The sequence below is a fragment of the Cuculus canorus genome, chromosome 13 (genome assembly GCF_017976375.1).
Source record: "Cuculus canorus isolate bCucCan1 chromosome 13, bCucCan1.pri, whole genome shotgun sequence".
NCBI lineage: Eukaryota > Metazoa > Chordata > Aves > Cuculiformes > Cuculidae > Cuculus > Cuculus canorus.
Genome location: NC_071413.1, coordinates 2,615,134 through 2,641,388, shown reverse-complemented (window position 1 = coordinate 2,641,388; position 26,255 = coordinate 2,615,134). Strand labels below are relative to the sequence as shown.

Genomic DNA, 26,255 nt, shown 5'->3' with positions numbered 1-26,255 from the left:
TGTGCTTTTTGTGTTCCCCCGTGCCTTCTCTCAGCGTTTTCATCGAGGACCAGCACTGCCTGTTACGGTGTCCGTTTAAGCCGTGGAGATGCCCGTCTGCTAGGAGATTCCAAAGGACTGTTGTCTCATTTTACTTTAAACCAGCACTCAAATGGTGCTTACATGGCCAGCTACCAAATGTGGCTGACTCTTAAGTGCAGAATGAGATAAATGTCTTCCATTCTACTACGTCTTTGGAATGAAATTTTCATTTCTTCCCTTTCTGTTTCCTTTTTAGCCTGTTTGATATGGGAGGAGAGTACTACTGCTACGGCTCTGACATCACCTGCACCTTCCCTGCCAACGGAAAGTTCACTCCTGACCAGAGGGCCATTTACGAAGCGGTGCTGAAGTCGTCACGGGCTGTGATGGAAGCAGTCAAACCAGGTAAAGATCACTGATGTCAACAGGAACTGATGAGCTCAATGGCAGCGCTCAGAACAAGATGACAAACTTAATCTCCGTGCTTAAACAACTCCTAACAGAGGATAGAGGTGGGACACGCAACATTTTCCATACAACACTTAAAAAGAAACTACACATAAACAATTATTATTAGATAATTTAATTATTAGCAGATAATTTTCATCTGCCACTTAGTATTTTTCTAATTCCTTTAATCTAGTGGCATCAGTTGTTACTCTGGTGTGTGCTTACGCTGGCAGCTGGCTTTTCAGGAGGCTTACGCCAAAGGCTGACGTCACAGTTTGAGGGAGCATGTGTGTTGTGCTTCAGTTTGTTTCAAGCACTTGCTGTGTTTTACGTGTAAGCTCAATAGAAATCTGCTGTTGAAAAAGAGAATGGAACGTGCGTCTTCAGGAAGGATGCTCAATTAGCCTTGAAAAGCTTTAGAAAGCACTGGCTATTGGGCTCTTCACTGTATGCCTTTAAATTGCAGGCAAACTAATTCATCAAGAATACATTTTTTTGTACTTGAAACAACTGCTTGGCTTGATGAAAATCTTATTTTTCTCCAGTTCTGCTTTCAGGGCAGCAAATAAATGCTTTTAGAACTAAGCTGCTGTGATTTGGAGTGTTACGCTGGTGAAGGTACTTGAGCGTTTCTCAGCATTACTAATAGAATAGCTTTGAGAAAAATGTACTTAATGCACAAAGCACACTTATCCTTTAAATTTACTGTATTAGCTTTCAGTCATCAGGCCTTGAGTGCAGGGGCTTTCTGGATTGCCAGTCAGAACATACATAATTTTCCTGTTAGACGAGCTGGCAGCAGCTCTGTTCGTTTGAACAGCTTGGAAGGGAGCAATAACACTTGAAGCTTATCTGCAAAACGAGACTAGATGTTTGGCCATTTCAGTAGCAATAACTCCCTAATCTGCTGTTTCTCCCGTAAAGAATCTTGTTCTTGTTTCTCTTCGTAGTTCACTTTACATTTCAGTGTTGGCTTTAATTGTTTCATGTAAAGTTTTTGGCTGTGTTTCATGCTAAGAAGCTGTAGACCATCTTCAGAACTTGAGAGCTAATCTGCTGCTGTAGTCAGGACGGTGTAGAAAATTCCTCCATTCACTGAACACTTTATTTTACGGCATCAGAGAATAAGGACAGGTGCCTCAATGGGGTGCACACAAACTGAAGGCGGTGTTACTGTTGCCAAGACAGTTTCTGTGAGAGAGGCTATAGCCTCCTTCATTGCGTTGAACAAACCAGATTTGTTAGCTCGTTGACAGAAGCAATGTCAATGCTTTGGATTGAGGATCAATAAAGGATCCTCATTTATTATAAATCAGTAAATGAGGATCCGCTTCTGGGTGCTGTCACAGAGCGGAGCTGGAAGGCGTGGCATGAATTCGCCTCTTAAGTGTCTCTTCTCCCTAATGGAAGAGTTAGTGCTTTAGGTCTCTGAAAAAGGAGGCAGGAAAGCTTACGGTCCTAGAGACGCTAAATGTAAAACATCATGGTTTGGTGAAATCGTCTCAATTATGGAGCTCTTTTCCGTTTTGCTATTATTTTAGTTTGTCTTCATTTCCCAGGGTTCCTAAGATCAAAGGCAGCCCAGTGTCTTGGCTCACGGGGCCGGCAGCGCAGTGAGTGTCTCCACAGCAAAGTCAGCAACTGTAGGAACTGATGTTTCTATGCCACTGCAGAATTGAAGCAGGGGATCACAGGGGACATCTAGCTGTTGTCTTCAGAAGGTTAATGATTCTTGGAGTCTCTCTCATTGCAAGATAGGGAGCGAGTGCTTCAGGGAGCGTCACTATCCAAACACTGGGTTACATCACCGTGTTTATGGAAGGCCACGCGTTTGTGAGCAACCTTAAATGTTCCATATAGATGTGTGTAGTTCAGAGATTTGAATTTTCTCTTTCCATCTGGCTATCATGTGAACCTAATTGACTCTCGAGTGTTACTTTCTGGGAGATCACAGACCTAATACATTTTTTTATGCTACTGTGTACAAAGAGTTGTCATAATTTTAAATATACTCCAAAACGTCATATTTTATTGTAGAAAAACACTCATCTGACTGCATCCTGTGCATGGTCTAAACATGCAAACAGCTCAAATCACATATATGGGTCTCCCTGCCTGCCAGCTGAAAGAACAGGATTCCTTCTGCAAGCCAAATTATATATTCTGAAAGTTAAGAAACGCTCTCTGTGGTATTATAGCCCAAGTTCAGTACAGTCGTTACAACTCCTGCCACAAACTAAATCTGTTTAAAATAAATAGGGAGAAGGATGTATTCAATCTTGCTCAAGCAGCACTTTTGAAACTACTGGACATGGATCTCACGTGAAGACAGTGATCCTTGTTGCTGAAGCAAAAGAGTCAGAAAGGCCGTGCTTGTGTGGCAGGGGGAGAATTGTCTCTTTCCTACAAAGTCAGGCTTGTGATCCAAAATGTCAGAGAGGAATGCTGCATTTGCGCTTAGGGGATATAGTTACTGCTTCAAGTCCATCTGGGTTAAGTTACTCTTCCACAGAACTAAAATGCAGGGACGGATGTGGAGAAATGACACTTCCATTCACTTTGGTGTCTGAGAACAGTTGTTTGGGAAACAATTTGCCTTTACATAGATGTTCTACATAAAAAGAATTGTTACAAGAGAAGGAAATTGTAAAGCCAAGTATGCCACACTGAGGGTATTCCAGAAGTTAGTGTCCTGATTTGTCTCACCTCTGCATTGATTTTTGATCTCATTAGATTTAGTAAAGTGGTTGAGGCACAATAAGTACAACCCTGGAGAGCATCTCCTGGTTTACTTCCATCTGAAATGAATTCAGCTCATATGCTTCAAAACTCCACAGTGTAAACCGAAAGTGGGGGCAACCAAGAGATTTCACCTCTAAAGATGATCAGAATTGAAATCTTCTTGTAGATACATCCAGTATTGCTCTCCCTCTGTTGTCTTCATGCAGTGCATGTAACAGGAAGGGCTGAGCTAATGAGCAGCTAATCACTCATTTATTTTAACCTTTTGTTCCCTGCATGGCCCAGAGCTGTTTACTGCTTACTGTTCAGAAGCTGTTCTGAATTCAGAGCTATTAACATCCTCACCAGTTTTGCTCAGTGCACTTCATCTTAGTGAAGTGGAAATGTGCAGCGGTTACCCTTCGGCGGGCAGTGGCAGGTGGGCTGGAGAAGCTGCTATAAAACCTGTTAACTCATTTGGGATTCCAAGATTGAAATTCATCAGACTGGAGAGTTTTTTGGAGGGAGTTGAACTTGCTTTTGCTCAAACCCCAGCTGCTTTGAGCTCTGCTGCAGCTGCCAGTGCCCAGCCTTGCTGCAGGTCAGCCTCCAGATTGTCAAGCCAGACACTTGGAAAACGAAAGAAATGATTAATGAACGGATGTTAAATAAATAAATAAGGATTTAAAAAATTGTGTTTGAAGTGAGTGTCCTGAGCAGTCCGAGTCTGAGACAAGAACAGGTGCCGATTCCCAGTGGCAGCATTCAGGTGTGTTTGCCACGCTGGCTTTTTTGTGAAGTTTCTTTTCCGGCACGCTTTCAGCTTTTGCAAAAGGTGGAAGGTGAGTTATGTGAGGAACAGGTATCTTCAGTGGCCTAGCAGAATCTGAGCTTGCCGTGGACTTAAGAGTCTGCTGGAAACAAGCTACCCTTAGAACCAAATGGATGTGTGGCTTCCTGTGGATTTGCACCTTATGGTTGGTGGGAAGCTTTGGTTGGTCTGATGGAAGCTTTTCCATTGGCCTGAGGCTCTCCTCCGGGTGGATTCTGCTGTCTGTAGGAACACACGGGTGGATGCTGCAGGTCTTCTGTCTTGCAGCTGGCTGCCTACATTACAAAACATAGCACTGGGTCTGTTCCTCTGCTGGGTGTCGATGAACATCTCCAGAAGGTTGAAGAAGTTTTATTGCAGGAGTGAAAAAGGCAGAAGCATCAAAAAGCCATTGCTACTGCTGAAATCCCATCTAAAGGAGGAGATGGTCACGTAGCTGAAGGGCTGGGCTGTAACATGTCATTACTTCGGGTCTAAGCAGAGCTTGCACAGCCAGCATCAAATGATACTGCCTAACTCTGGAGTCCTTGATGCACATAAATGTGCATGACTGTACCTTTATACCATGTGCTGCCTTTTGAGTGATTTCTGCTATTTGTTATTTGGATTACTATCTCGAACATTTAGAGAGTATTAATTAGAATTCTGTAAATTTAATTCCTAGTTGATGAGGACAGCGTGGTTTCTACATGTAGACAGTTTCTATAGACAGTTTCCATTTACAGAAACGAAGTTTCTCAGATATATTAAATCTGCTACTGTGTTGAGAAGAAATAAAAAGGAAGCATGCTTATCTTCAAGCTTTGCAATAAAAGCTATTTTGGATTAATCCACTAGATCATAAACAGAGTCTTTAAGATTAATGAGCTAAATATTAGAGCAATCGCATACTTTCCATTTTCATCCCTTTGCAATTGCACACTGGGACCTCTGGACATTCCTCCCTGTCTTCTCAGTGGAGTAATGGAAAGTCACTGGAGAAGGGGAAGGACGGGAGCTCGTTGTGCTTAGCATTCCTGGTACCCCTGCAAAACTTGTGTACGTTTGAAAAAAAACAAACAGAAAAACTTTCCATCTCTCATTTATATGCATTAGCTTTTGGGGAGAGGAAGAAAAAGCTAGAACACCTCAATCTGTAAGGTCTATTGCCTTAATTCCAGTTTAAAAAGAAGATCTCTTTGTCTAGCAAACTGCTCCCAAGGAACGGTTGAGTAAGGCCAGATTGGCAGCCGCTCAATTCTCTATCTCTGCATTTATATAATTTAAAAAGCTTGTATATCCAAAGTCCCCATTGAACCAAAATTGCATTCAGACATTAGCTGTACAGCTGGGAATATTTCCTGATTGATGTTTGTTTGTTTCAATAAAATGAAAAAGAAAAAATAGTTCCAAATATGCACAGAAGTTGTTGCTCACCAAGTCAGTTCATGTGCAGCGCGAAAGCTTTCCTCCTCGGGATGCTGGCGTTACTGTAGCGTCTCCCTACGGGATTTGTATCTGTCATTTTTCACGTTGGAGCTCATGCTCGGGCATGTATTCATATCCCCGAGTTCTGCCTATTGCTATCCAGGAGAGCAAATATGGTGTTGCCTCTGGCTCTCAGGCTTTGCTTTTCTGATAAATGCTGTTCAGGAACATCTTGTAAGAAGTCTCCATCCCAAGACTAGGATCTCTGATAATGAAAAATGAGGTTTCTCCATGCTGGGGCTAGAAGATTCCTTGCCCGTATATAGCTTTCCCAGAATTCTAAGTTTCACGTGCAGATATGAGGTCTTTAAGCTCTTCAATCTTTTCTTTCAGGATCAAAGATCAGCCATTGCAGTTTTGGTTGATGCCAGGACTGCCATGTAATCTTTGAGCAAGAAAGTACAGTCAAGTACACTTCAAAACCAAGTACAGTCAGAAACATTCCAGGCAAAGAAGTAAACTCGTGTCAAGCAAATAAAACATGCTTTTCTTAATCATGTAGATGTCAGCTGATCCAGGAGCCTACCAGGAATGGGTCCTCTTCTGCCGTAGATGCTAAATAAGTGCAAAGAAGTAAGTAGTTCCCAAAAGACCAAGGTCTTCTGAGGTAAAGAGACCCGGGGAGAAGGATGGAGCAAACCACTGGTGGGTGCAGGCCAGCAGCTGTCTGGCTTGGACTGCAGAAAGTTCTCTGTAGCTGATGGTCCCTCCTCTGTCCTGCTCCATCTGCCTCACCAGGTCAAGCCTTGCATTCTGCAGCTGAGGTGTCTGAAGATATTTCTCTCAAGTTAGCAGTAACCTTCCCACTATGTAATTTCTTTCTGGTGTTCAATGATTTAGGGCCAAACTGTAGGAGGTGCAGAACTCTTTAAAGACATTAGACACTCTGTCGGTCTAACTCTGAGACCTTCCTTTAAAGACCAGGAGAAAAGGTCCTTAGGGGAGTTTACTAGATTGAAACATGACAACTCCAGTGTGCCCCCCACCATCCACAACCTTAGCACCAGGCTCAGGATGTTAGTGTTTAGGGTGCTGCTGCAGTTGTGTCTTTAGTTTCAGTGTTGGCCAGTCTTCCTCCTAGTGTCTCCGTGGTGGCAGAGAATCAAAGAAAGCCTTGTGTACTTGCGGGTGCAGCGTGCTAAACAGAGGTGATCCCACCTGGTTTTCATCTTTGTCTTCTGGGCAGCTGTAGCTGCACAAGTGTCGAGCTGCTGTGAGAAACCCTATGCCCACTTTTTTCCATCCTCCTGATTTCTTCAATTTTCGTTCACTCGTGTAGCTTCCTAACCACTTGGCGATGGAGGGGCCTGCCTTACCTGGCTTCCCCATGAACATCCTTCCAAGGAATGTTGTCAATTAGAAGGACAAACCAAAGCAGATGCTTTGTTTTTCCCTTATTTTGTCTCCTCGCTACCCGCCTGCTGCTGAAGGATTCAAGTAGTAAAGCTCGTGAAGGCAGACATAAGCCCAGGGCTGTTCTGCATTTTTTCTGTACAACAGAATATAATCTTTAGTTGGTTTATACTCCTGAAAACATTTTGGTATCTAAATATTGAGACACAATTCTTTCGGTGAGGCTGTGGGGAGGAGGCAGGTTCGGTGAACAGGTACCGGTTTCATAAGTAACCTATTTTATGCAACAGAAAATGTCGTGATTTGAATTCAAAGTAGCAGTACGATTCCCTCTTCTGTGTTCTAATAACGTCTCTTAACAAGGAAAGAATAGTAGAGAATTTCACTCGGGTAGGACCAGGGATTAGAATAACCCAAATAATTAAAGAACTGTTTAATTGGAAAGTAATAGCTGGGGTGTTTGACAGAGCAGATCCTATTACTGGCAGTTGTTTCTGTTATTAAGATGAGCAGAGTTTTGCTTAGGAACATAGGCAAATTCCAAAAATTGCTACTGCACAGATTGCCACTTCTTTTTGTCCATGATGGTTCTGGAACTGTTCTAACTTCGTTAGAATTCAGATTTGGGGTTGTTTGCTGCTACTTTGAATACAGCTTTAGAGTAATTGTCTCTGTATTTAGCTGGGATTAACATTTGTTACACCTAAAGAAAATAATTGTAGCTGTTATTAGTATTTATTCCTTCCAAGGTAAGTACAAGGTTCTCACTCACATGCCATGGGTGGTTTTTACCATGCAAGTCACTGGAATTTTAGTGCAGGTAGTTGTACTTGGTAGAACACCACGTGGGCACGTTTGTCTGTGGTGCTGTATAAAAACAGTAACTAATTTTGATGAATTTAGAAAAGAACTGGACTGTAAACGGGACCTTTTGACAACAGCACAAAAGGGAAGGGTGTGGGAGCAGAATCAGATGTCATCTACATTTACAGTTTGTATAATTTCGGAATGCCCATATGAATTATTCCCATTCAGACTGTCGTATTTTAGGCAAAGCACTGCTGATCATTTTTAAGCTGCTGTAATATATGAAACAAAATAATTATTCTCAGAAATCAAACATTTATGACAGAAGCTGGAGATTTTATACCAACAACTCCTGTGAAGAAAAAAATGCTTTCAGGGCATGTTGTAACCAGTACTTGATATTCACAGTCCTGCTGAACGATACCACAGTGTTATTTTTTTTCCCCTCTTGCAGTTAAGAATGTGTTATTGTGTTAAAGACAGATTGGAAAGTAAATCTTGTCAATATATGTTTTAAAAAGCTATTTGTAGTCTGTTCTCTCTCTCTTCTCTACTGAATAGAGCTGGCTGGATTTTTCTTGCCAGCATTAACATTCATAAATAAGTTTCCCTTTGACCACCAGCTCTCGGAGATTGGCTCAGAAAAGACAGTAGAGCTTTCCGTGGGAAGCTAATTTGGTTTTTGTCAGTATAAATGGTTGAAGAATAAGCCACCACTTAGGAAATAAAAGCTGAAGGAACTAAAGGATGCACAGACAATGCTGACAATCGTGTTGCAATCCTTGATTCTCGCAAGACACGATTAAATAAAAAGGTGTCATCGATTACTGCAGCTCTCATTGCTGGACATGTAACCTAATCCTGCCCGGAACGGCAGTAACCCATGACAAGAGGTGAAAAAAGAAAAAGGCAATATATTCTGTCAAATTCAGCAGATTGTGCAGTCCCTCTGTGCAAGCAGGGATCTGTTGAAATGCAGGATTCCAGACTGCGAGCCTCACTGCGAGCCTTCGGGGAGCTGCTCTTCCCGGCTTGTGCCCGGCACGCGGGAGCTGACCCATGCATACAGTGACCACTGCACCGCTAGGAAGACCGAAATAGCACTGAGCTGTTTCCGAGTGTAGAAGCCTTTAAAACAGTTGGGACTTCTGCCCTGAAGTCCCGCTGGTGGCGAGCTCTCTGAGCAGCCCTTCTGGGACAGCGTCTGCAGGAGCTTCAGGGGCAAACCTGCCGCTTCCCAGCCTGTTTCCACTGCTTGCAGTGGTTCTCCGAAGGTGCTGCTTGGCAGAGCAAATACATTTAGGTGTCTTTACAGAGGTAAAGCCTAAAGTGGCTGCAGGTTTTTAGTTTAAGGCTATTAAAATCTTTTGTTTCTAATTGCAACAGGTTGTGATATTGTAACGTTGTACAATTCTGCATTTAACAGTGACTGTAGGGGAAACAACCAGGTTTTACATGGTCTGATGTGCAGGGATTTTCTCCCAGCTCAGTATTCAGGAAGCGCACTGGTTCTACATTGTAATTTGAGTAGAAGTACAAAGTTCGGAGCCCTTCGATCTTGACACTGTATCAGCTGTAGCTGTCAGAGTGCAAACCTGCTAGACATAGATTATGCTGTTTGCCCTGAATCTTATCTAAACAGAGTCTTTTCTAAGCTTCAAATATTGATAAGTTTCCACACCGCAATCACTCCCCACGAGCACTTCTCTCCTTCCCCCAATCTTTTTTTCTCCTTCTCTTTTCAATGTACACCTATTTGGAAGGAACGTGCAGTGAAATCCATAGTGTCTGCCAGTGCTGCTCAATCCCACTGCGAGATCTTTCCAGACATGGAAAAAAAACTGCTCTTGCTCCACACGTGCGTCTGTTCAAATTGCTTTTCTCAGGGTTTCGGCACAGCAGACTGTTATCGTGATGTTGTCTCTAGCGTCGCAGGATCTGTAATGGGGAGAAGGGATTTACCACTAAAACTAATGATGCAAAAGGAATATCACCGTGCAGCTGAGCAGCACAATGCTATTCAGCCTTTTGGAGAAGAGATCTGAATTTCAGAGGCAATGTGGGGTCATCCCTTCAGTAACTGGCCAGGAATGTGCTGGAGTCCCCATCCCTGGAGCTGTTTAAAAGACTGGTAGGTGGGGTGCTCAGGGATCTGGTTTAGTAGTGGACAGGTACAGTTGTCCTCGATGATCTCAAAGGTCTTTTCCAACCAAATGATTCTGTGATCTTACTGAGGGATGGTTTTTGAAGGAGGCTGTCCTACTTTGGAGCTTTGGCACTCGTGGGGCAGAGCAGGCTGAAGCCTAGTAATCCCTGCAGTCCGTACTGCACGCAGCTGACGCTGCAGCAAGGTCAGGGTAGTTCCTATCAGCTTTTTAGGATGGGCAAGTTAGGCTCTTCTCAGCTGCTGGCAGCCAGCTGCAGCCGTGCCACCACTGTACAATACACCCTGGAGTGGCATCCCTGCATCGGGCACCCATCGAATGCCAACTCTGTGAGGCTTACACGTAGTTACCTACACAGCACGTGAAGTTCTGAACAGCCTCACCCTTGCCCAGACCTTACCGGTGTTCCAGTAGAGCGTTTTGGTTTCTCCCTCTCTGGTTCCTCGCCCCGTTGCGGAGCTGTCTCACCTGGTGCCACAACAAACCAAGCTGGAAAACTGAGCGACTGCTGAGTGTTTCGTTTAGTGGGCCAAAAGGAAAATGAGAAATATAACAGATTTCCTAGTGAAAAGAAAAGAAATAATGAGATTTAGTATTTAAATGATGGTTTTGTTTGGTTTTTAAACTGAGCTTGATTGGAAATTTTAAGGAGCTATTGTTTTATGTCTGATATGCTCCCTGTGTGTTGGCAGATTTTAATCTGTTCCAGTGGTTTGCTGGCAGGACAGGGATTGCATGTTATGTCTACATTGCAGTGGCACTGCCAGGGGACATCGGGCCTTTTGCCCTTCTCTGTGGACACTCACAAATTAAATTCACTTAACCTTAGCACAATTTGGGGAGAAGTTACTACAACCTTGCCATACTCAGTTTTTTTTTAGTAAGATTGTGACATCTGCGCTGACAAAAACCGCCCACCCTACAACAACAGAAAACTGCTAAATCATTTGTGGTTTAATCGTTGTCACATTACAACCACAAAGTACCCTAAGTAGCGGCCAAAAAAATCCTGTTAGGCCTTTTCAGAGCACTTTCCAACCAAAGAGGCTAAAACACTGCACAGTAATTCCAAGTGACTTTTGTGTGCTGTTTCTGCTTTATGTTCTCCAATAGCTTCTAATAAAACGTCGGAAAATAAGCACTGGAATGAGAATATCAGTGAGTTAACAGCAACTGAGGAGCATTTTATAGTGTGATGTGTTATAACAACTCATCTTTTTAATTCTACTTTTCAAGAAGTTACGGTACGTTTGTTTAAAGAGAGAGATGCTTTTGATATTTGGTTTCACTAGGAGCATTTCTTTCTTTGCTTGGAACAAAACTCTTCCCTATCAACATCGTGATCGAGGAGATCCCAGCTTATTGCAGAGATACTTATATGATGTTTCTGAGTCTCTAAAACATGATATTTTATCTGGAATGTAATGTTTTTGGCAAACAGATAATTAGAGAGGAAATATTTTCAGAGCAGTAATACAAAACCTGTTTTATCTTTTTCTGTCGTCCTGGTATCTAAGAATATCACTAACATTTAGATTGATGGAAATAAGTGTTAAAAAGAACCTTAATGCCTGAAGTTTGCCATGTTTAAACACCTCACACACCTGCAGACCTCTGCTGTGCTGGTAGCATGGTATCTGAAAACTCTGTATTTAACGTTAGTTAATTAATCTGTGATCTGTCACATTTAATTATCGGACATAGCCACTGTCTGGTCGTTTCTCGGTAGTTCCCTCTGTATCTCAAGGGATCTCAAAAGCTTTTGTTGCTGTAAAAGGTGCTTTTTGTCCTGGCCTCTCCCCCGAGCACGCGCTGCACGGCAGGTACCGAATTGCAGCCTAATGAGCGCTGGTAGCTGAGCTTTCCTGGGGAGCCAGTTGCTGGTTCAGTGACCTGTGTTACCCAGTATCTCCTTTGGCAGAGAATTAAGAATGGAGCAGACACATCATCAGCAGATTTTCCTGAGTTCAGACTCATTTTGGTGCAAGCTGTCAAAGTCCAAGGACCCTCCAATCTGGCCTCCTAAACCTCATCTGTCAGTGGAGTATAATTGGTTTATAAATTGGCTGAAAGATAATAATGGAACTAACCTTTTAGTCTGCAACTAAAAACCGCGTCTGCAACTATGGTAAACTTCTCCAAAGATTAAAAACCGTAGTCCTGGGCGGTGTATCAGTGCAAGATCTTGGTGGGTGATTGGTGGTGGGAGGTGAGTGCAGGCTGGTGTTGCAAAACAGTCAGCCCTTGCAGGAACTCACAGGGTGACATGAGAGCCGCTTGTGTGGTGGTTGTTTTGTTGTGGGTGTTAGTTGTTTTTTAACTGCTTTGTCTTGTTACAAGAATGTTACTGTGGTGTTTGAGCTCTCCACCCCACCACCATCAGTCCAAAAAAACCAAAGTCTCCAAACATCAAGTAACTATCAAGAATTTGGGATTCCTTGTACAAAATGTTGCTCGTTCAGTTTTGTTTAGTTGGTTGTTCTACTTCACACCTGCAAACGCTGTCCTGTGGTGGTCCTGAGATGTTTTGCTGGGCTCTGTCCGAAACGCTGCCCCAGTTCCGAGGGAGAGCCCGAAGCTGCAGGCTTTCCATCCAGCCTCATGATTTATTTTGCAGTGGAGCTTTTTGCTGTCCTCATCCTCTAATGAAGTCGGTAAGATGGATCAAAACCAACAAAAATAGAGAACGCAGAGCTCTGGGTGGGAAGAGGAAGGGGAAAATAGTCTTGTTTTTTTCTCAATGAGAAAAAAAGAAAAGAGTAGAGGGGAGAAGGGGCTCTGATGGGTTTGTTCAAGGCCCAGAAATGCTCAGGATTTGCTGCAACCACAGCAATCTTTTCAGTTGGGGCAGTAATGTTGTGCATTTGCTGTATCAAACCTCTGCAGACGAATGGATGCATGACTTTTCCATTTCTGATTGGTTTAATCCTTGGATCTCTTTCTTAGTTTGATAAAGGTCACTGTATCTCTATAGTGGGTTTGGACTGGGACAGTACCAGCACAGCTGTAGAGGGGGGCTGTGTTACGAACAGCAGGCACCTTGTCTTCGGTTCTGCTCTCAGGCACCTCATCTGAAGCTGATTCAGAGCATCTGGAATATGGTTGTGTTTTGCCTTACAGCAACGGAATTATGACCTTCATTTATATCAAAAGAGCATGAGGCTTCAAGTGGTTGACCAGGGTCAGATGTTACACGTGGCTTTGTAGTCATGGGAATGAAAATAGATGGCTCATAGGAATACTCGGCTAGGAAATCATAGGAGAGATCTCAAAAGAACATCTAGTGTCCCCAGAAAGAATACTGAAGACTTTTAGAGCAGTTACCGTGGAGCGCAAAGGGCAGAAGCTGAACTGGGACTTACAGACAGAAATTCTATATTCCCAGAACGACAAAATAAACAAGAAACCAATTGTGATTGGGTAGTGTTTCCAGTTTGGTATCAGTAATATCAGGGCGATAGCTTGCAGTGATTTCAGTTTATCGTGCCATAGATTGGAGCCTCTGGTGAGAGCTGTGAAACACGGGTGAATCTAAAGAAGTGAAAACTGTGATACAATTAGTGTTTAAAAAGATAAATTCTGTTAAAGTTCAGTTGTGTTGAACACAGTTGTCCAAGCACAACTGGTCATAGTTTTATTACTTCTTACTGAAGGAAAATCTGAATTCCTTTCTAAAGGAGGGAAAACACAAAAGTAGCACATTTTCAATAGCAAGACTGCACGTTTTGTGGATGAGCATCATGTACTTAGGCACTGTTGGCTTTTGCGAGGAGAGAGCAGCTGAGAGTTTGTCCAGTGTATTGTGCCACACGCCTCTGTCTTGGGCAAGAAAGGTGCTTTTTCAGCTCTATCCATGCAACAGGCTAAAAGTTTTGATCTCCGAGTGATCTGGTGGGGAACAGGAGACTGCCTGTTAACTTCCATCCTGGGCTGATACCCAGTCAGCGTTAACGGGAGCACAAAGGTGCATCAGTTTCTGTGTGGACGCTGTGCAAGATGCAGCAGCCACTCGGTCTGCAGTTTGTTTCTGACCTTTATATCAGAGCTGTGTAAGACAAATGATTTTTATTTAAGTGCTCCCCTAAGATGATTGTATTTCAGCCTTTGAAGCCTCGGTACTTTCGGCAAAAAGTGCTAATGTAATTATGATATGACATTCATCTTCACAACACCCTAGAGCTGCGTGTTTACATGGATTAAAGCAAATGGAACTTGATGGGGTTTTGGCCTTAAAAATTGCTCTTTTTTTAATTTATTTAATCATGCCAAAATTGAACAAGGAAAATATTCTTCTACTGTACCTTAGCCCTAGTTGTCTTGACTCTGCAACCGCTCTGTTGATGATGACTCAAAGCCATGGTGAACTAATTAAGACAGTACTGTGTTACTAACAAAAGAGCTGCTTTCTTCCTCCCTCCTCCCCCCAGCAGTTTGTCAAACAAAATTGCATCCTATACCAAAATAATAGAAATCTAATGTATCCTGGCACTCTGTCTCTGGTCAACCAACAGGATTTTGTAATGCTGTTTCGGTACGTGTATTAGAGGGCTCGTGTTATCCACAGCCCATTAACACAAGGGAATCATTAATTTCTGCACAGCGTCTTTGCCAGAAAGATGTGGGCTTTAAATCTTCTACGTACAGAGAAAAGCACCGTCCATCCCAAATGTTCTCGATGGATATGATCACTATTGAAAGTAACAGGAGAGCAAGATTTTGTGCGTTGTGTTTCAAATAACTGCATTTTATAGTTACATTCATTTAAAAAACTCACTGGTACATCTGTGTAACCATGCTTAGATACAGCATCTTAACAGTTTTTCATGTCGCTCTGGATTATAAGGTGCTGCTCTTTCTCCTGTTTGTAGTTTTCTCTGTTTCACATGCATGCTAAGATAATTTTGCCTTGTTTCAAGTATTGTTGTGCAATGTAGTTGTTCTTTTCCACCTTTGTTTTTATATAAACAAAGGGCACATGTGTTACATCTTACTTTTGAAAGCTGTCTTTAAAAACTTTTAGCAATAGTTAACTCAGCTGCTGTTTCTGCTCTCCAAGGGGTCGCCTGGCCTGATATGCACCGTCTGGCTGACAGAGTCCATCTGGAGGAGCTGACTAAAATTGGCATTCTGAAAGGCAATGTAGATGACATGGTGAAGGTTCATCTGGGTGCAATATTTATGCCACACGGACTTGGACATCTACTTGGAATCGACGTGCATGACGTTGGAGGCTACCCAGAGGTTTGTGTTAGTCCATTCTAAAGTGCCTTGCAGATTAACCCCTCTCGATTCGATCAGCATTTCTCTTTGATTGTGCATGATTAGCCAGTTGCAGGTTCTCAGGGGTGGAGCAGATGTGCATTTAAGTGTGCCTTTTTCTGGATGTGATATTTTATGCAGTTTACTTTAAGGGAATTTATTAGTTCTTTGAAACAAATTGCTTAAGGGGAGAAGTCAACAGATTGCTGCCCTTCGGTCATTCTTAATCTGTTCAATTTCTACATGTATTGTGTTGTTCCTCCGTGGGTCACTGCTGTGCCATCTGTCACTCAAGCACATCCTGTGCTGTGACAGCGCCTCAGTCTACCCAAGACCTGTAGTGGCGAGGCTCACTTGCTCCATGCCAGATGTGAGACAGCTGTGGGAGCACACTGCTGCATCTGGGCAAGTAAAGCCCCATGCATGTGTCATATGGAAACAAGATGGCTCGTATTCCTGTCTTGAACTTTGATCTCCAGTGATAACGTGGGCACCAAGGTAGGTGCATTGTCCTGGAGTGAGGATAGAAATTAAAAATCTTCCAAATGTGAAAGCGTAACTTGTTGTATTCTGAGCAGTCATGGATACCCTGTCCCTGGAGGTGTTCACGACCAGGTTGGATGGGACTTTGATCAAACTGATCCAGTGGGAGGTGTCCCTGCCCATGGCAGGGGGTGCGACTGGATGGGCTTTGAGGTCTCTTCCAACCCAAACCATTCTGTGATTCTGTGGTTACCTTTTTCCTTGGGTTAATGTGATGGTTCATGACTGTGGTCTGAAAGCAGAATGGGCAAAATTTTGTAACCAATGAATGTGAGATGTTTGCAATTATTCTAAAACAAAATCTCTAAGGGGACTTGAGCTTAAGATTTGAATAAAGAAAGGAACTTTAGAGCAGCTTCAGAAAGATTTCTGAGGGGTTTTCTGTGGTTTGGTTATTTGAGGTTGACTGCTTAAAAGTTTTCAGTAATATGATGTGAAAATGGATCATTTGCTTTCTCTTTTATGTAAGGAGTTCATTTACAAGAACCTGAAAAAGAAACTAAGACTGTTTCTAGCTAAGGTTGAACGTCTTTTGGAGCTTGTTCGTGCTGGGTGGACAGGCTATGTCACAGCTGCTGTTGCAGGTTCACTTTGCCAACAGGGAAGAAACAGTACGTAATATTTGAGGGTACTTGTTATGTTCACAATGTAATTATTGTTGAGACAGAATATGGTGATGACAATGTATTGGCTTCAGCTAATGAGTTGTCTATGTAAAAATGAAACAAATATCAAAAGCAACCCTGTTCCGATGTTAAGGTTTCCCCATTAGCTAATACAGAAATGATGAATGTTGCCCCCCTGTCTCTTCCAAGTGTATTCTCTCCACGCGCAGACACATTCAGCAAAGCACAAGGGGTGTAATTACTTGGAGAGGTTGTGGACTTCAAAATCCAGGATGCTGGTGTTGCCTGCCTTTGCTGAGATTGGTTTTGCTTGGGTTGTGAAGAACCTCGTGTGAGCTGAAGCACACGTTCAGGACTTGGTAGGGGAGAGAGAGAACTAAATTTTAGCAACAAGTGAGAAGAATTGTGAGAGAGAAAAGCATCAGGCTTGGGTTTTCTTTAGAAACTATGCACTTTGAAGGTTAGAGCAAGTACCTTAGTTTCAAGGGAGAATGTATACTTAACGTGTAAAAACGCCAGAGCAGATAGAGAATTAAATACCTGCAAAGATTGAAGGTAGTTGTTTGTATAGACGTGCAACTGCATTCTCACATTAAGAATGTTTCCGGGGCTAATGTACTCTCAAAATCCAGTGCTAAATAACAAATTATCTGAATATGGGGGAAGCATGTATGTCAGCTCACAAAGGAACAGCTCAGTCCTGCATTTGCATCTAAATATGCACGGAGAGAGAAGGGAGGCATCGGCTGACTTAGAAGAAGTTAGGGTTCTGCAGAAGGGCAGCTGCTTTAAACTGCTTCTGGGGCGTTAATTCTGCCTCTGATAGACCCATGACTTCTCTCCGACCCAAACCATGAGGTTCTTTGCGCTGGGTCATTCGAGACCGCACCTTGAGTACTGTGTTCAGTTCTGGGCCCCTCACCACAAGAAGGATGTTGAGGCTCTGGAGTGTGTCCAGAGAAGAGCAATGAAGCTGGTGAGGGGGCTGGAGAACGTCTGACGAGGAGCGGCTGAGAGAGCTGGGGGTGTTTAGCCTGGAGAAGAAGAGGCTGAGGGGAGACCTTATTGCTCTCTACAACTACCTGAAAGGAGGTTGTGGAGAGGAGGGAGCTGGGCTCTTCTCCCAAGTGACAGGGGACAGGACAAGGGGGAATGGCCTCAAGCTCCACCAGGGGAGATTCAGGCTGGATATCAGAAAAAAATTCTTCACAGAAAGAGTCATGGGGCACTGGAACAGCTGCCCAGGGAGGGGGTCGAGTCCCCTTCCCTGGAGGTGTTTAAGGAATGGGTGGATGGAGTGCTTGGGGACATGGTTTAGGGAGTGTTGGGAATGGTTGGACTCATGACCCAGTGGGTCCTTTCCAACCTGGTGATTCTATGACTGTGGAGAGGTGTTTGGGTGTAGGAGCACCTCACGGTGGCAGAGCCACGGCGAAGCCCATCAATGGGGTGAGCCTCCTTAGGCTGCCCTGGGCTTGCCGGTCCCCGAGCCACGGGGCTGCGGAGCCGGGGCACCTCTCAAAGCCCAGGAAGGCTTCAGGGAATGTGGTTTTCTGCAGGTAAATTGAAATGTGAGCTGTCGGGCACCGCTCCCCTGAGTGAGATTTGTGTCTGTATCAAATGCGAGAGGACTTTTGGTCTGCATCTCCTTATTTCATAAGAAAACACATTTTGAAGAAATCCAGTACACTGCGGAGTGATTTTTGGTGTGTTTTAAATGTTTCCCAGCTAGCGAGGTTTTCACAAGGAATTTCAGACAGCCCTGTGTGTGTTTATTGTGCACGAAGCCCATCCCTGTAGTATCATGCTCCTTTTTCGAGCTGGTTAAGAAGCGAGTTATTTGCTTTTGGCTGAGGGAATTTCTGGGAGTATTACAAAGGATTTTTTAAAAATCAAAACTTTCCAAGTGGATATTATTCCATTATTTTTCCTCAAGTGTAAACAGTTACATTTGGAATAATACAATAAGTTTTCATTTCCTAATTTTTATCCGTCACAAAGTTTTGTGCGTTCCAAAAAAACTATTTCCAGACATTGTTAGCTTAGATTAGTTATTCATTAGTAGCCAAAGATTTCTTTTTTCAAAATTGGCAATAATAAGTTTTCATCTTTTCCAGTAAAGCTGCTTTCACATGCGGCACCAAACAAGCGTTTTCTCCCTCTTTGACAAACACTGTAAAGAGCTTGCACATTTTCTGCAAAGGATACTCTGGAATATTGGAAAAATATAACATTTCCCTTCTTTTATTTTGCCAAAATAAAGAATAATAGGTTTTGACCAGCAATAAACACGGCTTAGCAACTGTGTTTAGGGCAAGATGTTTAAAAGACCGTAACCATCAGTATTCCCCCTTGAAGCACGTCAGTAAATGTCCTGATTTTCAGAAGTACTCGGCAGTCACGAGCTCTTTCGGGAATTGGGTCTCCTGCAGTGCACCGTGGTGTTCCTCGCAGGGAAACCGAGCATCGAATGCTTCTTTGAAAATCTGTCTCCTTCTTCTAACGACAGCTCGAGCAGCTCTGCAAATTCATCCCCAGTGGTACCAATCACTTCAGAAAATCTGGCCCTCGGTCAGACGGAGACGGCTTCAAAGGGGGAAAACTCCGCTGGGCTTAGCTTCAGCTCTAAAATTTAATCATGGAGATGGTTTTCCCACAGTCCTTCATTTGTTTCTGGGTAAACTCGATATGGGATATAAATGAGGGTTTGTGCCTCTTGCAATGGGGAAGATGTGGAAGGTGATCCCAAATTTTCAGACCCTGAGGTAGCTGGGGCTGACGTGTTCATTTAAATCTACGCTCTGCGTCTCTGGATGCTCGAGTTGATTCAATTTCATGTTATATTAATTGACTGTAAGGCTCTAAAGAATGCTAAGTACATTTGATGACTCTCTATAATAGTAAGCCAGTTAATTGAAGTTAGGTTAATAACTGCTGTGATTTTAACATCTTGTGAATTGAGTTTCATTTTGTTTTGTCTTTTAAAATTACAAAATCGACCTTAGTTTAAAGTTCTAATTCAAGTCTCTATTCTCATAAAAAGCTGATCCTTTCATTGCTGTTCTGCATCAGCCAATTAAGGGTAGAGGCTTGGTTTGATCCTGGAATTATCCACGTCCTTCCCTTACCGAGCATGCTTGGGGAACATCTCTGCTGCTCAGAGAGGCGCTCAGGCTGCATCCGACTCTAACACAGAGCTCGCATCCAGATCCCAGGTGACAGTCTGGAGATTCAGGTCACCCAGCCCACTAGAGAAGACAGGAATAATCTTGTTCCTTTTGTTTTTCTGGCCAAAATTATTTTCCTTACGTATCCCACTTTATGCTGAAGCAAGGGATTTCATTTTTCGTCGTGGTTAGCATTGTAAATGATGCATTAATGGTTTTTTCCTTTAAGAAGCAGAGGATTAGGTGAATTTACCGAGGAGCCTACAGCAGTTACGCAGAGCCCCAGCGATGCGAATGGCTCCCGTGGTCATAACGTGGCACAGCCCGGCTCTGGCTGCGCGCACCCAGGACGGCAGGCGGGGAGCAGCCTGAGGGGTGGGCGCTTATGGCAGCAAAGAGTACAAGAGCACCTGTTCTAGCTCCGAGTTTTGTTCCTGTAAGCAATTGTACACCGTGAGAAAAGATTAGGAGGAAAAAAACTGCTTCTTCTGCTTTGCAGGTCCCCTGGAATCACTTTGGGTTTGATTCTTTGAATTCCTGCATCCAGAGCCACGTGGTTGTGTGGCAGAGCTGCAGGCAAGAAAAACAGCGGTGAAGGTTTTCGATTCTATAGCATTTCCCTGCAGAGCAGCACTGAGTCATAGAATCACAGAATGGTTTGGGTTGGAAGGGATCTCAAAGCCTATCCAGTCCCACCCCTGCCATGGGCAGGGACACCTCCCACTGGATCAGGGGCTCTGAGCCCCATCCAACCTGGCCTGGAACCCCTCCAGGGATGGGGCAGCCACCACTGCTCTGGGCACCCTGGGCCAGGGCCTCCCCACCCTCATCGGGAAGAATTTCTTCCTAATGTCTAATCTAAATCTTACCCCTTCCAATTTAATGCCATTTCCCCTCATCCTATCACTCCAGGCCCTTGGAAAATACCCTCCCCAGGTTTCCTGCAGCCCCTCTCAGCGCTGGAAGCTGCTCTAAGGTCTCCCCGCAGCCTTCTCCTCTCCAGGCTGAACAACCCCAACTCTCTCAGCCTGTTCTCAGAGCAGAGGTGCTTCAGCCCTCAGATTATCTTCGTGGCCCCTTTGTATGCATGTTTGCATGCTTCCTAATCCCCACTTATTCCAAAAATAGATCTATATTTTATATTCCTGCACACTTAATTTGAACTTTATTTTGCTTACATAGTAATGAAATCAGTTTACATAATAATTCTTTCATTCCCTTGACAGTCCTTACTGCCTAGACATGCTGGGGTTTGTTACCTTACATGAACCATTAATTGGAATCTGATGTTCTTGGCAGAAGTACAGTCACAAATGACACTGTCGTACATCTGTGCTTGCTGCGGAGGAGTGTCTCAGTTTTAAAATGTGAGCAGAACCTCCAAATAAGATCAGTCTCAGAAAGCAATTTAGAGTATAGTCTGTTGTTGCAGCGTACAGGAAAAGAAACACTTCTTCAAAAAGTAATTTTTCCCAGAATATCACTGGGATTGTGGTTTTTGATCGTAGAACCGTAGAATGGTTTGGGTGGGAAGGGACCTCAAAGCCCATCCAGTTCCACCCCTGCCACGGGCAGGGACACCTCCCGCTGGATCAGGGGCTCCGAGCCCCATCCAACCTGGCCTGGAACCCCTCCAGGGATGGGGCAGCCACCACTGCTCTGGGCACCTGTGCCAGGGCCTCCTCACCCTCACAGCAAAACATTTCTTCTTAAGATCTGATCTAAATCTTTCTTCTTCCAGCTTAAAACTGTTCCCCCTCATCCTCTTCCTGCCCTCCCTGCTCAAGAGCCCTTCCTCAGCTTTCCTGCAGCCCCTTCCAGTACTGGAAGCTGCTCTAAGGTGTCCCTGGAGCCTTCTCTTCTCCAGGCTGAACAAGCTCAGGCATTCATATTTTGTAGATAATTCTCCTCACGTTGTTGTGCTTCAGCCTCGCAGCAAGTTGGAAAGGGGCTGTCCCCCACTCGGGGTTCGCGTGGCCGTGTACATGCGATAGCCAGAACCTGTCTCTCTCTTCATCCTTTTCATGTGTTTCTCGGCAATCACATTGCTGGCGTCTGTGAAAAGGCACCATAGTCTTCCTCGCCGCCAGCCCACCCACTGGTGTCCTGCTTGCTGGTTTGGAAAAGCCGAGCAGTGCTTTTCTTCCTCCGAAGGCCCATTAGAAATGTTTTCATGGAAGAGACGTAGCTCCTGCCATTTACAGTGACTTTAGTGCCTGCAAAAGCCAAAGACCTACAGATGAAACCAAGAGCCAATACAACTTAGAGTTGAGGTAGGATGGGGAGAATAACAAAAAGACTTTATGGATTCCTTCTAGAGAAGTTGAAATGTCACTTTGGGGCGAGCAGTGGTGCTCAGGTGCCTCAGGGCCCCTCCCTGCGTTGCTGAGGGCCCGGAGAGCCTGCGCTGCTGAGGGAGGTTTCCAAACATGAATTCCCAGATCTCGCTCCGAAATTGTAACCGTGCCGGTAGCTTCTTGGAGGAACCACTAAAAGCAGAATGGGCCTGCAGGCTGTCCAGACGAAATATCTACGCCTTGCTTTAACAGTGGTACAGAGGTAAATGTAGTGGGCATCGAGGCTTGATCATCACACCTGGTGTTAAACCTCGTTCGTTTGTTTGAAGAAAAGGCAGAAAAATGCGGGTGCCGTGCCAGGGCTGCCTTCAGAGGGTGTTTGCCATTGTTTTCCTCACTGCGGATTCATCTTTCTAGCATCTGTCTCGGATTGACTGCCCCAGAAAAGGCATTTACAAGTAGAATTGAAGAGAAGTGTATTTAAAAGCCAAATACGGGTTGTTTGTTGTGAAGCAGCCGATAGATAGTTGGCAAGACACCAAAAGGTCCAGACACTAATCTAATTGTTTACAGCTCATGGAGAGATTAATCCACAAGATTGGATGCCCTCATTTCCTTTACGCATTACAATGAATGTGTGAGATGCCAAACCCCATGGGGCAACGGCAGAAAGAAAAATGGCTCCATTTCAGTGCAGTTATTGTTTCAAGTTCAGAAATATATTGATTCGCTTTGGGTTTTGATAAGAACATAAATACAAAGTGCCTTGCTTAATATCAGAGTGTTCTTGTTTCCTAGCCTCAGTAATACAAAACCGTGCTTTCTTATTTTAGTGTAATATAATGCTCTGTAAAATTCAAATCAAATATATGGAATAAAATGTGTTCAATACACAGTGGAAATGGTCAGGATGCTCTCAGCGGCTCGCGAGGGCGTTGAGAGCCGCAAATGCTCGGCATCGCTGGAAGATATGCAAACCCACCCGCAATGTCCAGGCTGGTCAGCTTGGAAAATCTTGGCTGCCCAAAGACCTTGGGCATCGGAACAGAATAAACTCAGGAAAGGAGGGAAAAAAGCAACCCCGGAATTGCTTGGGTGACCAGTGAAAATAAAATGAACACTGCTGAGTGGCTGTTGCAAGCTGGATTTCTGTGGAATAGGCTCTCTCTCGAAGATATTTTTCGTGATTTTTGTGGGGAGGCCCTGGCCCAGGGTACCCAGAGCAGTGGTGCTGCCCCATCCCTGGAGGGGTTCCAGGCCAGGTTGGATGGGGCTTGGAGCCCCTGATCCAGTGGGAGGTGTCCCTGTCCATGGCAGGGGGGGACTGGATGGGCTTTAAAGTCACTTTCAACCCAAACCATTCTATGATTCTAAAAGTGGAGCTGAAGAGCCATCAGTGCAGTGAGACCGTATCCACTTGGAAGAGGGAGTGCTTTGGTAAGATGAAAACGTAGCCGATGTGCAGGGTGTGCTTCTGCCACCGCTGCCCCCCGCGCTGGCGTGGCAGAAGGACAGCATCGTGGCCGTGACGCGAGGCACAGAGGGTAGTGCTGGGAAGCACGCGTTGTCCTGGAGAAGGAGGGTCTTTCATCCTTGTGATACCTGTCCTGCTGCTGGTGATGCTGAAAGGAGTTGCCCCTTCTGCCAGCAAGGAAAATTACCGTGCCTTTGGCCAAAAGCAGGATTGGGGAAAGCTACCTTTAGCCAGATAAATAACGCCTTGGTCTGGCAGATCTGTTAACCTTGGGCTCGCTGGCTAAAGCAGAGGAGCTCTCATGAGCAAAATGTGCGTGCGTGTTTGCAAGCGCGTGCGCCTGGGAGCTGTTTACTGGCCATCACCCTATTTTGTTGTTGAAATTTTTGCTACAGTTGCAAAGAATTTTCAAAAAGCTAATGGGAATGAGATATATTTGTTCCGATGTTGCAATACCTGGCACGTTTTGGGGAAGAAAATTAATATCCTGAACTAGTCTTTGCAGTGTTTCTAATTCCTTGACTAAGCACGTCCTCATATATCATTTTGCTTTACTAGCTTTTGGGAAGAAGAGAATGTTTTGCTAGTCGGGACTTGTTTTGACTTAGTTTTTAATAATATCAGTCAGCACCGTGTTGCCTGAAAGTCTGAATCTGACAAAAGTTTAGTTTTAAATGGGCTGCTTTTATGAGGTCATGTGTAGACTCATTGCTCCTGAATCAAGATTATAAATGTGTAATTTTAATAACATTTGGTGAGAAGAAGCATTTGCATATCCTTGGAGAGATTGTTCTCTGCTGCATAGTTCAGCTGTTTCAGCAGTGACGTGGAGCAAGCACTTCAAGATTTGCTTAAAATATTGTATTTTGCAGGAGGTTATAGAAGGAAATAGGGCAAGGAGTTATTTTTAACTCCATAGTCTTTTCTCCCAAGGTAAGTAAAAAGTAAAGAGTAACAGTACTAAGCACATCCAATGCCAGGATCTCTGTGGTGCAAAAAGCAGTTTGGGTGTGGAGTTGAAAGCTGAACGAGGGACTGATGAGAGAGAGGTGATTGCACAGCTTCAGTCCTCTGCTGCCCGATGATTTTGTGGTTTGGGTGCCTTATGGAGCAGTCAGCGGAGGAAGGCCTCGATAAAAGGTCAGTCAGGGATTCCCTTTCTGTCTATGAACCGGTGTTTCCTCCGCAGGGAGTGGAGCGCATTGACCTGCCGGGGCTGAGGAGCCTGCGCACCGCGCGCCGCCTGGAGCAGGGCATGGTGCTGACCATCGAGCCGGGCATCTACTTCATCGACCACCTCTTGGACCAAGCCCTCCGGGATCCTGCTCAGTCCTGTTTCATCAACAACGATGTCCTGCGGCGTTTTAGAGGATTTGGTGGGGTGAGTAACTCTTGACTGGGTCTTTTTCTGAAACTGGTTTTCTGTTTGTTGACCCTTACTTGAGAAGGCATCTTTTGGAAGCTGTAACGTATTCCCACAGGGCTGTTCCTGAAGCAGTACCTCAGGGCTTTTGACTGCAGACAAACTGGGAGTTATGTGTCGCTTTTAAACATGGCTCTATGTATGCAGTATCCGATTAATGATAGACCTGTATTTTTCCAATGCTTGAAATGCCCTCTCTCAGCACTGTGCAGTGATTTTCCAGGTGGGTGTTTTGTCTCATGTGTGAAATGTGTGTCTTATAAGTGACTGAGATCCGTACTCCAGAATTAGCTTCCCTGGTGGCAGCACAGTCCGGTGCTCCCTCCCAGGGCGGAAGAGCCTGATGCTGTTTAAGTCAGAGAGGCCATAGAGAAAACCAACAATAATTGCATATTGGGTTATTGCCGGAACAGCGTGAAACTGGTGAATGCAAAGGCTTCCCTGCTCTCCAAAGGAGTGGCTGCTGGTCTTCAGGAGCACCCATGCTCGAGGTATGGCACAGCGGGCTCAGGCAGCAGCGTGGCCTCCGGAGGGCTGGCGGCTGGGCCGGTGTTCCCACACAGGCAGCCGCTGTGTCACTAGGGGGGCCTTCTTTCTCCATGCTCTCCAGGGCACATTTCCCGTTCAAAGCCACCACCCTTGCAGAGCGTTTAGCAGTTGCTGTGGCTTCCAGTAGGTTTTCATTTTAACGGGATGAATATTTAAAGGGTGCTGCATTGTTCTCCAAGCTTCCGTATCCATGCACAGAGAAGATAGAGCAGGCAGCTGCCGTGCCCCGTCCTCTTCATGGCTTTTCTGCTAAGTCTCAACAACGCTAACAATCGCTGGCAACGGCGGTGATTTTCTGGTATGAAAAGTCACTCATTAGGAATTGTCTGCTGCTGCCATCGACTAATTTATCACTGAGCACCAGCCAGGAGAGGGTAATTACTGTGATGCTTTTGGTCTGAGCTGGCTTTGAGTCACCTGCCCTCACAGAAGAGTTGTGGGTGCTGTCACCAGGCGGGTGAGCCTGCCGGGCTCCTGGGCAGCCGGCGCGAAGCCTCGCTATACGATGTGTGCGCGGCCTTATCGAGAGACGCCAGACTTTAACCCCGCTGGTATTTAATTCACTGCTGAGATTTGGGATGTTATCTGTCTCTGTGTTGTTTCTTTATCAAGCCTTGCGAGCGACGGTGAGTGGCAGGCGGCTAACTCTGCGTTTTCTACCTCTGAGCACGTTATGTACGGCCCCGCACGCTGACGCAGATTGTAAAGAACACTGCAGTGCACTTGCGTAGCTTGACACCGCAACAAAAACAGGTTTAACTGTCTTTGCTTCCCTTGTACAGACTTTGTAGGAGTTGGCAGAGGGGTTGGAACTGGATGAGCTTTAAGGTCCCTTCCAACCCAAACCATTCTGTGATTCTCAGAGGTTGAATTGATTCCTGATAAGCTTTCTCTGGAGCTGCTCAGCAAAGCCAGCGTTTTTCCGTGCCTTGCTGTGTATGCCCACTCCCACTCTGCTGCCTGAGGCATGCACGTGCTCACCTGCTGCCTGTGTTTGTGTGGAGCAGGAGTGGCAGCTCAGGATCTCCACCTTGGTAATAAGTTGCTGGATCAGGCCCTTTTGTTCCAGAGATTTCAAGCAAAGTCTAACTTTCTCCCCTG

The 26,255-nt window shown here is 44.7% G+C and overlaps 1 protein-coding gene across 4 annotated transcripts in view; it reads left to right on the top strand.

Moving 5' to 3' along the window:
* PEPD (peptidase D) overlaps positions 1-26,255 on the top strand; it is a 131,644-nt gene that overhangs the window by 98,727 nt on the left and 6,662 nt on the right. For all 4 annotated transcript variants that reach the window (XM_054078737.1, XM_054078735.1, XM_054078739.1 and 1 more), the window contains 3 exons: positions 278-426; positions 14,873-15,057; positions 24,372-24,563. In XM_054078737.1, the coding sequence (XP_053934712.1) occupies positions 278-426; positions 14,873-15,057; positions 24,372-24,563 (526 nt within the window). The remainder of the gene's footprint in view (positions 1-277; positions 427-14,872; positions 15,058-24,371; positions 24,564-26,255) is intronic.